Genomic DNA, 13,474 nt, shown 5'->3' on the forward strand with positions numbered 1-13,474 from the left:
ACCTGCAGGAGCAGAAGGGAAAACAACACAGAGCTTCTCCTAACATTAATAAAATGCATAGTTCTAGTTGGACGCAGGTGGGAGAAGAGGTTCAGGGTAGCCACCTCCTAGAATCCCTCAGCATATACAGTATCTAGTAGGTTAGAAGGTTATAGCTTGAGTTTGGCAAGATTATATACATTATAAGCAATAAATGATTGGACTCAACTGGGTTTCACTGTCCCGTTTCTGGGCTTTGACCGGACTGGGCCTAATTTTATGAAATGGAATTGATGAACAAATCTAAGGAGGTGATAGTATACATTAAATTATGAATTAAAAGTTATGTGACAAAATATGAATTGATGCTACCGAGGCTATTGTAGGTGTGGATGGAAGAAGGAACCAATAGGTTGGTGACAGCTGTATGATATGAAAATGATGAAAAAGGAACAAGTAGAAATGAATTTGGAGAAAATTCCACAATACCCTGGACTAATTCAATATAATGTAACTGGGGGTGGGGTGGAGAATGTAACTGGGGGGGGGGCGGGGGGGGGGGTAAGCTGCCAGGAATAGATAAATGGAGAAAAGAGAAGAGAAATAACAATTGGGCTAGTCAGAGACTCAAGAACGATTGAGAATTACAACTGCTCTGGGAACATCTGCTTAAGAAATCATTTTGATTAACTACCTAGTTTAAGCATAAGTATATTCACATGTAAAGATGGAAAAGTAATAAATAAAAACATGATTTTTATCATGAAAGAATTAGTGAAGAAAACCAGTGATGAGAGAACCTGAATATATCGGTGTCAGGAGTGAATCTTTGGGAATGAATGGAGATGGAAGAAAAGGAAGGATAAGAAAAAAGTGAAAACAGAAATGACTGCAGGAAGCAAAATAAGAAGTCCTGTATGAGAGAGTATTAGAAGATAAATTTACTACTCCCAAAAATGGAATGGCAATTGAATACAGTATAAGCAGATGTGTCTGCAGGGTATGGTTAACCAAAAGTCAAGATGACAGCCTCATATGACTGTGTCAGCAAATCTCTGCCCCCTTTTTACATGCATTGAGGCAAGAAAGAGGATATAGAAGCATCTTAAATTAGTGAAAAGAATTACAATACAGAATGCAATAAAGTATGCAAAATTACACCAATAGGATGTAAGAAAATGATGCATTGTGGAATGGTTAAAAAATACAGGTAGTCCTTGGCTGTCTCAGGCAGGGAAGGTATGTTGCAGAACGCATCAGTTAAAGAATTCCAACTGGTGGAGATTAGGAAGAAAACCTCTGCCATTGCCCCTGCCCTATGGAACATTTTTCCTCTGAAGGTAAGAGAGGTCTCCATTCTTCTGAAAGAGTTAGGACATCATGGTTCTGTCATCTCATGTAGGACACCTATGGAGCACACAGCTGTGGGATTAGTTAGTCTCCTAAAAGTCCCCCCCCTTCATGTTTTAAATAATTTTAATCTTTTGCCACCTCTTAATTTTGCCCCTGCCCTATGGAACATTTTTCCTCTGAAGGTAAGAGAGGTCTCCATTCTTCTGAAAGAGTTAGGACATCATGGTTCTGTCATCTCATGTAGGACACCTATGGAGCACACAGCTGTGGGATTAGTTAGTCTCCTAAAAGTCCCCCCCCCTTCATGTTTTAAATAATTTTAATCTTTTGCCACCTCTTAATTTTAATTTTTTAAAACTTTCATATATGCTGTTTTATATTTTAATATTTTATTGTATACCCCCAGAATCCCCCTCTAAGAGAAATAGACAGTATGGAAATGTGGAAAAAATTGTTAAAATATGGGTGCAGTTTGTTTATAGTGTGGATGTGCAACTAGCTTAATATGTGTGTGAAGACTAAAACTATGCCTGAGAATTGGAAGAATTTTGTTATTGTTCACCTAATCCAAAAGGAAAAGGAACTAGATTGATTACAAAAACTACAAAGGGATTAGCTTGTATTCCTAGGAAAAATTGTACTTGAAATGGTGTGAAAAATTATAATAAACAAAATCTGGGTCATTCAATCTGGAATGGTGGGAATATTTACAGGTTAGAAACAGGTTTAAAAGCGATAAGGTGCGGTTCGGGATCTACCCAAACCCTCAGGGGCTAGATAAGATTTTGTTTGGTGGAGACAAGAAAATGTTATTGAAGATTTACCAATTTTTGACCTGCCAAGATGCTAATGAAGAGATGGATAAAAGCCTTCTAATAGCATGGGAGAGAAATTTTGGCTATGAGATTGAAATGGGCAAATGGTGGGATCTATGGAGTAAGACCATTAAACTTACAATATCTACAGCATTCAAAGAAAACATATACAAGATGGTTTATAGGTGGCACTTCCCCCCAACGAGGTTAGCCAAGATGTTCCCTGGGTTATCTCCATTGTGTTGGAAATGTGGAAGAAAGGATGGCACATTCTACCATATTTGGTGGGCCTGTACTGAGGCCACGAAATACTGGAAAAGGATTAAAAAATGGCTAAAAGAGGTTACCGGGGCAAACATGGAATGGAGACCCGAGAACCTTCTACTAAGCATTAAACCAGAAAACATGAGCAGTTCAATATGGCATTTGAGCCTACATATAATTGTGGCCGCAAGAATAACTTATGCACAATTTTGGAAATCCACTACCATACCGTCGGAAGATGCTATAATTAAAAAGATCTATGAATGTGCAGAAATGGACAGAATGACGGGTTGGCTGAGGGACAAAGGAGAAACGGAACATTACCTTAGCTGGAACTTATGGTATATGTGGGCGACAAGGAGAACAGCAGGGACTTAAAATGGGGAAAGTTAAAAGTGAACATGGGTATTGTAATAGATCCCTGAATTTTGTAATGAGAAGATGTGGCTTAGAGACCTAACAATGAGGAAGGAAAGAAAAAAGTTGGGCTGTGAATGACTGTCACCGCGGGGGAGGGGGAGGGGAGGGGGTTGTATGTTTAAAATTGTATTTGTATTTGTATGTTTTACTCTTTAAAAAATGTATAACTAATAAAGATTACTTTAAAAAAAATATGTGTGTGAAGACTAAAACTATGCCTGAGAATTGGAAGAATTTTGTAATTGTTCACCTAATCCAAAAGGAAAAGGAACTAGATTGATTACAAAAACTACAAAGGGATTAGCTTGTATTCCTAGGAAAAATTGTACTTGAAATGGTGTGAAAAATTATAATAAACAAAATCTGGGTCATTCAATATGGCTGTTTGTGCTGGGCAGTGGGCATGTAGATCATATTTTTGCTTTTTCCCAGCTCCCAGAAAAACACATGAATGTACAAGATAAACTTTACATATATATTTATTGATTTAGATAAAGTATATAACAAACTGAATTGTGTGACGGAGAAAAGAACCTCTTTTCTCACTGCTGAATTACATTTTGTTAAATAGGATCCAGTAAGTTGGTTGAGATTCTTCTGTATCTTACGCTTACTTTCTGGAGTGTTGGCTATTCCTGCCAGCTTGGTGTCGTCTGCAAATTTGACGAGTTCCCTTTCTATCGTCTATTTTAAATAATTGATAAAGATATGGAAGAATACTGGGCCTGTTAACTTGTTAAGGATCTGGGTCTGGAATTTTAGCTATTTCTCAGAAAAGAAAAGAAAAGAAAAGAAAATGCAAAAACCAAATGCTTCTGTACATTTCTGTACACGTTCATCTCAAAGAAATGAGTTTTGAAAAACAGGAGGCAATATATAAAGCATTATTAAGTAGGGTGATTTCCAGTATAGAAAGTTGGAAAAATATAGCATGTAGGGTAAACTTAAACTAGCAATACCTTTTTTCTCTTTTCCTTAATTTATGTCTTAGGTTTATTGCTTTACTACTTCAAAACATTTCTGTGCTATGCACGACATGCTTTTAGGAAGCGTTAACCAGCTTGGCTAGTGAGAGGTTACTAAATCTACAAATGCTTAAAACTTTTAGTTGGACTACTAAAGCATATTAATATGGATATACTGTAACTTACTTTGAACAGAAAAATCAACCCAAGAGAAAGGTTGGAATGGTGTCTCCCCAGGGAGGCAGACTTTGTGGATTAAAAAGAAAAAAGAAAAACTAAAGGAACATGTCATGTTTAGCTTTAAGCAGCAACATGAGCCAAACTCTTTAGCTATCATGAGGTTTGGGGGGTGGGATGCCTGTGCTATCATCAAATGCCAGTGGTTATGTTTAGATTTAATTCCTCTCAGTTTATTCTATAAATAATGAATCATAACTAAAAACCAGATTTTCTGTCAGCAAGGCAGAACATGATAACCACACACCATGTATGCACCAGATAATAATTTCAAAACAAATGATAATTCAGAATGCAAATAGCCAACTTGCTAGTGGACAGTAGCCAGACTCCTAGCTAACACTCTAACATGATCTCTCAGCAGTGATCTGTTTAGATATCTGCCATAATATAAAGGCTAGCTTGAAGTAGACATGCAGGCTTGGGATTTCAGCCGTTCGTTAACAACAAGCAGTCTGGACAGTATCTGCAACCATTTTTCCATCCTAATTTTTAGCTATGAATAGAATGGACCGTATTGGCTCACACTGCCTCATGCCTCTTAGATTGAAACTTGTGGCCCTTTAACAGTTAGCAAGCTGTATCTGAGCACTGCTCTGAAGGAAAAGAAATATTTGTTTAGCCCCCATGCCTTAAACTATACTAAAAACATGAAGCCAATGAATACAAAGCTTCACAATTGAGACCTTGAAACTTCCATCCACTCTTCTATCAGTATTAAAAGGAGATATAGGTAATCCTCGATTTACAATAGTTCATTTAGTGAATGGTTCAAAGTTATAACCACACTGAAAAAAGTTACTTATGACCGTTTTTCACAGTTACGACCTTTGCAGCATCCCCATGGTCATATGATTAAAATTCGGATGCCTGGTAACTAGTTCATATTTATGACTGTTGCTGTGTCCCAAGGTCATGTAATCATCTTTTGCAACCTTCTGACAAGCAAAGTCGAAAGTCACTTAACAAACCGGGTCACTAACTTATCAATTGCAGTATTTCACTTAACAGCTGAGGTAAGAAATGTCATAAAATGGGGCAAAACTCACTTAACATATATCTCACAACAACAGAAATTTGGCATTCAGTTATGGTCATAAATTGAGGACTGCCTGTATGTCGAGTCCTTTGTATTAAAGAGATCTATAGCTGTGAATAGTTCTCTCTCTTTTCCAAGAATTATCATATTTACTAAAACAAGTTTTCTATTAAGCCTTGGCCAACAGGATACTTTCTGCTGTCTACCAATCCCAGATCTTTTCCCCCCAGAATGCCTAAGGAGGGCAGCAGGTTACAGAAAATTGTTCTGACTTACCTCTGCTGCTAAATGAAGGCATTTGTTCAATTTTATTATATTCCATTTATTTTTTTCTATATCTAAAATTATGGAGAAAACCTTTGTGTCTTAATAATATTGAGTCTTCATCGTAATATCAGAGTTGTTTAAATCTCCTTCATTCAGTAATACAATTCAAAGATTTTTTTCTCTCGATGTAAGCAATCTTAAGAGTGTAGCCACTATTACAATAACAATGTTTGCCTGTGGCTATAGAAACTGGCTTTGAAATTGGAAATAATGGAATCATCCCTTATCTGTAGATCAGATAAAAAGTCCCTAATAAGGTAGATTTAGAAAGCATACATAGAGATGAAGTTGCCACTGAAAATGCCTCCTGCTTATACTATATTCCCAAGTGAGAGTCTGCAGCTCTCAAAAGGGTCAAACATGACTAGACAAATTGAAAGTGAGTGTCTAGCAAAATCTACAAGGTTAAGGGAGAAATTTATATAATAGCTATGATCAGCTTGAAATACCACGAAGAATGATGCACAGATCATTGTCTCAAGTCAAAGAGCCAAAGTATAAAAGACTTTCAAACTCCCAATTCAAACTCCGAAATTCATTACTGCAAATGCCACAAAACAAAACATCATACATATTACACTTATTTTTAAGATCACTATATTTCTTTCTTCTTCTTAAAAAGAGGTGATATAAAATTAGATGAATCACATAAATTGTGGTTTTTAAATACAGTAGTGTATAAAAATCTAAGGTTACAATTAATTTTTTTCACTTTCTATGCTTACCTCCCACTAAGCCATTTTTATGAATAGGAGAATTAAATTGGCTACTTAAAGATTTTACACCAAAGCTCAGGATAGGAAAACAAACAGAGACAGCATGTCTGAACATGAAAGAGTGGCACATAGAGAGGCACATTGTTTTGGACTGCTTCCCATTTTACAGAGGGTGGGAAAGCCAGACAAATTAAAACAGGTTTTTCTAGATAACAAGTCATTAGCATGCTTTTAAAATGATGACATGTTTTCAAAGTTATGCTTTTCATGTCCAGGCCAACCACCTATTTAATAATGGTTAGAAAACTATGGAGGAAAAACTAACAATATTGTGTACTAATACAGAACTCTTATATTGAGATATTCAGAATTTTAAATTTTTACAGAATATATCAAGAACTGGTAGATAAGCTAATCACTGATTCTACTTCAAAGATGCAACAGCCCAAAGTACTGAAGAATTACTTTGTGTGCTTTCAATTTGGGCGTATCTTATATGGTAGTCTTCCCACGAGATTGTCCTGGCTCAGACTTCAAACACCCACCAAAATTATGAAGTACCATCTTGATATGCTTGTAGTCTATTCTTCATATCTGCAGGGAAGCCAGTTTCAAACTATTTTCTCAGTAGAGATCATCAGCTGGAACTTACCATTACTTCCAAGCTAGATCTCACCCGCTATTAATCAATGTTTGTTGTTATTATCAAATGAGGGAAAACACACAGAAAAATTAAATACACATCATTATCAGGACAGTTGACATCAACCTTCCCTACTAGATTACTTTCAGAGAAAGTTAGAATTATGGATCTCCAAATTTTATTGATCATGATAATTGAGAGTTGCTGGTTTACAAAAAAAAAAAAATCCAAATAACTTAATATAAGTTTAGTAAAGGTCTAGCTTAATTTCTAGACTTAAATAAATAAGCTTTATTTTCCACTGTCAGCCTTTTGATAACATTTATTTGAATTACTTGCTCCCACAGTAAACATTAAATCTCCTGAACAATATACCCTTCCTAGCAACCAAATTACTCCATAGATATGTACAGATTTAACACGAGTTTTAATTTAACTCTTTAAAAATAGAACCCTAGATTTTCCCAGCAGGGTACAAGTGGAGAGGATTTAATTTAATCCTTTTCTCAGGTAGCATGGATACATCAGAACATCAGCAACCTGGCTCTAGAAGGAGACATTTCTACTGCTTCTAGATTTTCCCAGCAGGGTACAAGTGGAGAGCATTTAATTTAATCCCTTTCTCAGGTAGCATGGATACATCAGAACATCAGCAACCTGGTTCTAGGAGACATTTCTATTGCTTCTAGAGCAGTGTTTTTCAACCACTGTGCCGCGGCACACTAGTGTGCCATGACATAGTGTAAGGTGTGCCGTGGGAAAATTACTTTATATATAGTCAATATAGGCACAGAGTTAAAAAATTTTAACATTTTCTAATGGTGGTGTGCCTCGTGATATTTTTCATGAAAAAAGTGTGCCTTTGCACAAAAAGGTTGAAAAACACTGTTCTAGAGTAATCAATTGTAACAATGCAACTGTGATTCTTCAGACAGTTAAAACTCCCAACCTCAATATATTCTAAGAATAAAGGCAAGACGAATCAACTACAGATAACTGACATAAATGCCAGGGATTTAGTCTTGACTGCTTGCGTGTTTTTTCTCTCCTGTTCTCTGATCTAATCTGAATCATATTCCAGTTGAAACAACACAGTAAACTCAACTGTAACATGATATGCCAGCTTATGGCTCATTCTAGCAATGATTAAAAATATATTGGCTTAGTACAATGCAATATTATAGAATTTATACCCAAACATTTCAGACTACACACAATTGCAACTACATCATTGATCAGGATGTAGTGTTTAGGAAAAACACTGAGAATTCAATTAATTTTAGTGAATATATTTTTCAAACTTATATTAATTGAAACACCATGTTGTCATACATTCTGCACAAGAATGATAATAGACAAATGTTTCTCACCAGAGTTTGATGATAAAATGTGTCTTTGAGGAGATGAAAGTTTGGTCACGTGAGTATTTTTATTGTCACTTCCTCTCCTAGAAGGGAATGCAATTTTAGATGGTGGTACATTCCTTACAGGAACAGGACTACTTTTAGGAAAATCTTGTCCTTGTGCGATGTCTGTTTTAGACAAAGAAGCCTGCATGATTTAATACCATATGGAAAAAACAAAGAAATGGAGAGAATAAATGTAGAAACATGTATATTCTTACTCTCATAATGTAGAGCACAAAGTAACTACTGCTAATGAAGCATTGTTCACTTGATTATATGTGCTAGTAAGGTCTGCCTCAAATTTTCCATACTGTAGCCACATACTTTTTGTTAATGATAGTTATCCATGCATTCTTGATTAAGCAGAGAAGGCGGCTAACAGTCATAAGCACTATTCCTGGCACTTAGTTGTGTGTGTTTGGCGTATGTAAAGATAAGTGTCTGTTGCTGCAAAATCATCTAATGTTGTAGTTAACTCTTTGTGGTAAGCATCAAGATTTTTTCCTAACATGCCACAAATGTCCCCAAATATTGTTGGAGTGAAACAACAGTTTCCTCCATGAAATTTCAGCTGTTCCTGGAGACCCAAAAAGCTTGCAACTCAACATTCAGAGCAGAAGCAATCAGTGGGTGCTGTGGTAAGCCCTGTTAGGAATCTAAATTGTGAATGTACGTATCTATGTTTAAAATGTTATTAAATACCAATATTAAGTTTGTAATGCTAGCACTCAATCATTTTTATACCAATATTTAAGACAGACTCAACATACTTTTAACTAGCATCAGCGTGTTTGCTGGAAGCTTGCTAAAAATTCTCATTGCAAAACATAAGTGGCTGCATATTAACCAGATTGTTGGGTTGGTTTGATAATGCCAGATTATTTACTCATATATTTTTTTTATTTCAGGGCAAAAGGATTTGCAAAATATGAAATGGTGTTAATGCTGAACTGAAAGCTAGGAAATGTTATTTTGCAGCACTGTGTTGTATTAATTGCAGTCTTAAAACAATCTATGTTAAGCCACAGATAGATTACAATAAGATTAGATGATTAGATTAGATTCAAATTGTAAACAAACTAGCTCTTTTGTATTAGACTTATAGTGGATAGACATATCCGATCTTTAATAAGATGTAATTTTGCAGCATAACTCAATAAAAAAGATAAGGAAAACACGCCAACTAGTCTGTGAGTTTTGTGTTAGGATTTTCTCTTCAGTGTTTAAAGTAGAAACAGGCAGCAGTTAACCATATGTAGTTTGTAGCTATTAAGTTACAAACCAACATTGCATGGTAAACATGAAAAAGTGAACAAGTACTGGACAACGATATATACAATGTCTCAAATTTTAAAAAATAATATCCAGTGGAAACCAGAATTTATAATTTTTATCAAAAGAAATTCTATATTTTTTTTATAAATCTAGAAAGCTTGTATGATCTTTTTGCTGACAATGGGTAAAAATGAACTGGTGATTCCTAGGTTTGTCAACTATAATGGACTGAATATGTGAAGTTGGGAAATATATAATTCAGTTTTAAAGAGATAAATAATAACAATTTAGCAACTCTTATAAAGAAAATTGGAAACCACTTTTTTAACTCTTTCTATCTGATTCTGGTACTTTTATCTTTTTTACATGTTTGCTCTTGTTTCTCTTTTAACTATATAAAGCCATTCAATAAAAATATATATTAAAAAACCTAAAGCAGCAGTAGCAATGTTTATAATAAATACTATTTACGGGAAAATATGGTTTTCCCCTTTTTGCCTTTAAAATCAAGGTGGTAAAATCATAACCTCAGAAATAAAATGGTTTTCAGTTCAGGAACATGCAACCAGTGAAAAACATGGTTTGAACATCAGATTAAGAATATATACATACAGTACACAATGCACACATAAACTTACCGAACAAAATTGCACTAGTCCATGGCCATTGTTTGTAACTTCTTGGGTAGATGCCTCACTTGGAATTCCCGTACAATCATTTGAATGCTTGTTTTCTAGAGCTCTCTGGCAGCTACTCACAGCCCAAGGCTGAATCAAAGTTTCTGCATTGTCCATCCCTTCACTTGGTGACCCACCATAGTTCTGGGAGCTCATTAAAGCCATAGGGAAGCATGATTGACTAAGATGCTTTGCTTTCTCAACCTGATCCACATTCTGCTTTAACACTGGTTTTGGACTCTTCTGAGAAACATTTTCAGAATAAGTTGTAGCATGCACACCTTGGCTAGGAAGCTGTTTATTAAAATGTTGCTTATGAGTCTTATTCATAGGGGTTTCTGCTTTGGTGCCTTTATCCAAGTCCTTTTTTTTCCTCAGTGATGCAAACAAAAAGGATGGTTGCTTTGGTGAGGAAGACGAGGAGGAGGAAGCAGTAGATAGTTGCGGAGATCTTGGACTTATTTTTAGAGCAGCACTGTCCTTACATTGTGACACAGGCCTGGATACAACTTTTGGCTTAATGTTTTTAAAATTTGGTTTTGGAAAGCTCACAATTTCTGCTTTCCTGGCTTTGGTTATAGTAGCTATAAAAGGAGATCTCTTTGTTGATTTTACTGCAATTTGTTCAGAATTATTTTTAAGGGACGGACTTCTAGGGTGATCTTTTACCAAGGGAGTATTCTTTCCAGGTTTAGATCCCTCACCAGGATCATCTCGCATGGAAACTACAGCAAAAGTTGCATTTTTTGACCCCACAGGAGGCGGCGAGGTCAAGCTATGTTCATTGGCTGGAGAGCTATAAACAATGAAAGTTGATTGACAGTTGTGCTCAGACAGAGCAACTCTTTCTGCCTTTGGTGTATCATTTTGTATTTGCTTGGGTATTTCACTAGGTCCCTTCAACAAGGCTTCATTTTCTTTGAAAAGAGTCTGGATTTTGGTCATGTGCACTTCATCTTCACAAAATTCCTGTTCAGAATGCTCATCAAAGGTTTCAATGGCTAAACGGCAAACATCATGTATGTCATCATCTATACTAGCCCCAGCCATCCATTTATTTTCATCTTGTTCAGGAGTGCTATGCATATATTTCCTATATTTGACTTTGCACATATCAAACTGTTCTGGTTCTGATAATTGCTTACTGTAAGAACCAGCATCCTGCTGTCCTTGCTTTTCAGGCTGTTCACTATTCTGTGAAACTAAATCAATATAATTAGTGACCTCGTCTGCTGCCATTGAAAGCGGAATAGATTGCACACCCTTATCTTGATACATATCTGGTGCATTTGAATTGATGAAAACTTGTAGGCTAGGAGAGTCAGAGTATTCACAGATGAAAGTTTCACCTAATTCCCTAGGACTGACTGCTACCTCATAACATTTACTTATTGTATCCCCCAAATTTATCATTGTAATTAAATTTGTATTAGCATCTTCCTGTTCTATTTGGGCACTTCCTAATTCATATTGTGTTTCAGTAGTGCTCCTTTCCTTAGAGGCAAGGGGCACTAAATTCATGAGATCTGTCTGGCAATAAGACATTGATTTCCTACTACTACAATTCTGAAAAGGTTCCTTTGCAAGGCTTTCTTTGCCACAACCCTCTGACTCCAGGAAAGTCTGATTCATGGCATCCATGTAAAATTGTTCCTTTGAAAAAGAGCACTGTGTGGCCTTTGGGTCTGAAGTCCCCATGCAAATATAATCACTGGGAGCTTTCTGCAAGTCTTGCTCTTCAATGCATGGAGTTGAAGCAATGGTTTTGAGCCCAGTTGTATCCTTAAATATTGTACAGCCTTCATGTTCTACTCCTTGGTGAGGATGACTAATAGTGCTTTCATTCAAAGATCCAATGGTGTTACTCACACATCTGTTGCCATTTTCATCCCTGATGATTAAAGGTGACTGCAAGACTTTTTCCTCTACTTTCTCCACATTCATTTTTTATTCTTTCTGTCCTGTCATTCTGGTAATCTGTAAAATTGTCTTGGTTTTATTTTTAAGGAGGTCCTCTTCAGTTTAATTCATTTTTCATAATTGTAGGATTCCCAATTAAATTCGGTTCTGATCTAGAATTGGATAAATTGAACAATTACGTCAAATGATAATCTGTTCTTCAAATTGCAATGTAATTGGGCATATATTATACTAAACACACATTGCTGAATATACTTAGTGTAGCACGTGGAAAAGAAACCCTAATTAGTTTTAGACATCAGCCCAGAATTTATTGAACATTATCTCATTTGTATTATTTTCTCATTGGGAATTATATTCAAAAGAAGCTGTTTATCCCCAAAATATGCAATTTTCAGACAATTTTTAAAAAAGAAAATAGTAGTTTGATGGAATTTTTGATGGGAAAGGGGGCAAAGGACACAGTAATAATAATTAAAGAAATAAGAGTTAACTTACTTTCTCAAAGTACCAACATAGATCAAATCCCTACACTTTGGGGGGAAATAGAACAAATGGGTACAATATAAACTTATTTTTAAGCACATGTGTTTAAGATAAAGTAGTTTGACGAGTCACTGTTGATATTTAACACTCTTCTGATTTGATCCACAAAAATAGGTATTTATTTATAGAATTCTAACTAAGGATCAAGTTTTGAAGAAACTGGTATCTTTATTAGCAAATACAGGAGAAATCCCTAAAATCTTCTGGGTAAAATTAGATTCTTTAAATTGAAAATGTAGAAGAGTGAAAGATAGGTATAAACCAGTTGTTTTGCTTAATTGTCTTGCAGAAGTTTAACTTAACTTTTGGAACGTGAAATAACTTAATGTTTATCTTCTGCTCATGTTGAAGTAAAATGTTGCCACAATATTCTCTATCAGCCTGATGCCCTTCAGAATCAGTAGGTTACTGTTTACTTCATCCCCAGATGACATAGCCATGGAAAGCTGACTTGCTATACAGGTATGATAGTTCTTACAACCTGTTCTCTAAGTGACCTTTTGAAATTATAAGAGCACAAAAAACCTGATTAACAACGGGTCCTCACATTTACAATTATTGCATCCCCACAGTCACATGATCAAAATTCAGGTGCTTGGCAATCAGCATGTATTTATAATAGTTTCAACACCTTGGGGTCATGTGATTGCCACTTGCAACCTTCCCAGCTGGCTTCTGACAAAGACAATGAGGGAAGCTGCATTCACTTAACCCTAAATGATTCAGTTAACATGGTTTGCTTAACAAGTATGGCAGAATGGTTGTAAAATCAGGTGTGACCCACTAAGCTGTCTTGCTTAGCAACAGAAATTCTGATCCTAATTTTGGTTGTAAGTCAACAACTAGTTATAGTACCTTATCCATTCCTCCATGAGCTATCAGAAACCTGAAC

The 13,474-nt window shown here is 35.7% G+C and overlaps 1 protein-coding gene across 3 annotated transcripts in view; it reads right to left on the reverse strand.

Moving 5' to 3' along the window:
* The window catches only part of MTUS1 (microtubule associated scaffold protein 1), a 117,455-nt gene that overhangs the window by 78,738 nt on the left and 25,243 nt on the right, over positions 1–13,474 (reverse strand). For all 3 annotated transcript variants that reach the window (XM_032223735.1, XM_032223733.1, XM_032223734.1), the window contains 2 exons: positions 10,078–12,188; positions 8,129–8,309 (listed from right to left, as the gene is read on the reverse strand). In XM_032223735.1, the coding sequence (XP_032079626.1) occupies positions 8,129–8,309; positions 10,078–12,060 (2,164 nt within the window). In that variant the 5' untranslated portion in view covers positions 12,061–12,188. The remainder of the gene's footprint in view (positions 1–8,128; positions 8,310–10,077; positions 12,189–13,474) is intronic.

The sequence above is a fragment of the Thamnophis elegans genome, chromosome 9, assembly GCF_009769535.1.
Source record: "Thamnophis elegans isolate rThaEle1 chromosome 9, rThaEle1.pri, whole genome shotgun sequence".
Lineage (NCBI taxonomy): Eukaryota > Metazoa > Chordata > Lepidosauria > Squamata > Colubridae > Thamnophis > Thamnophis elegans.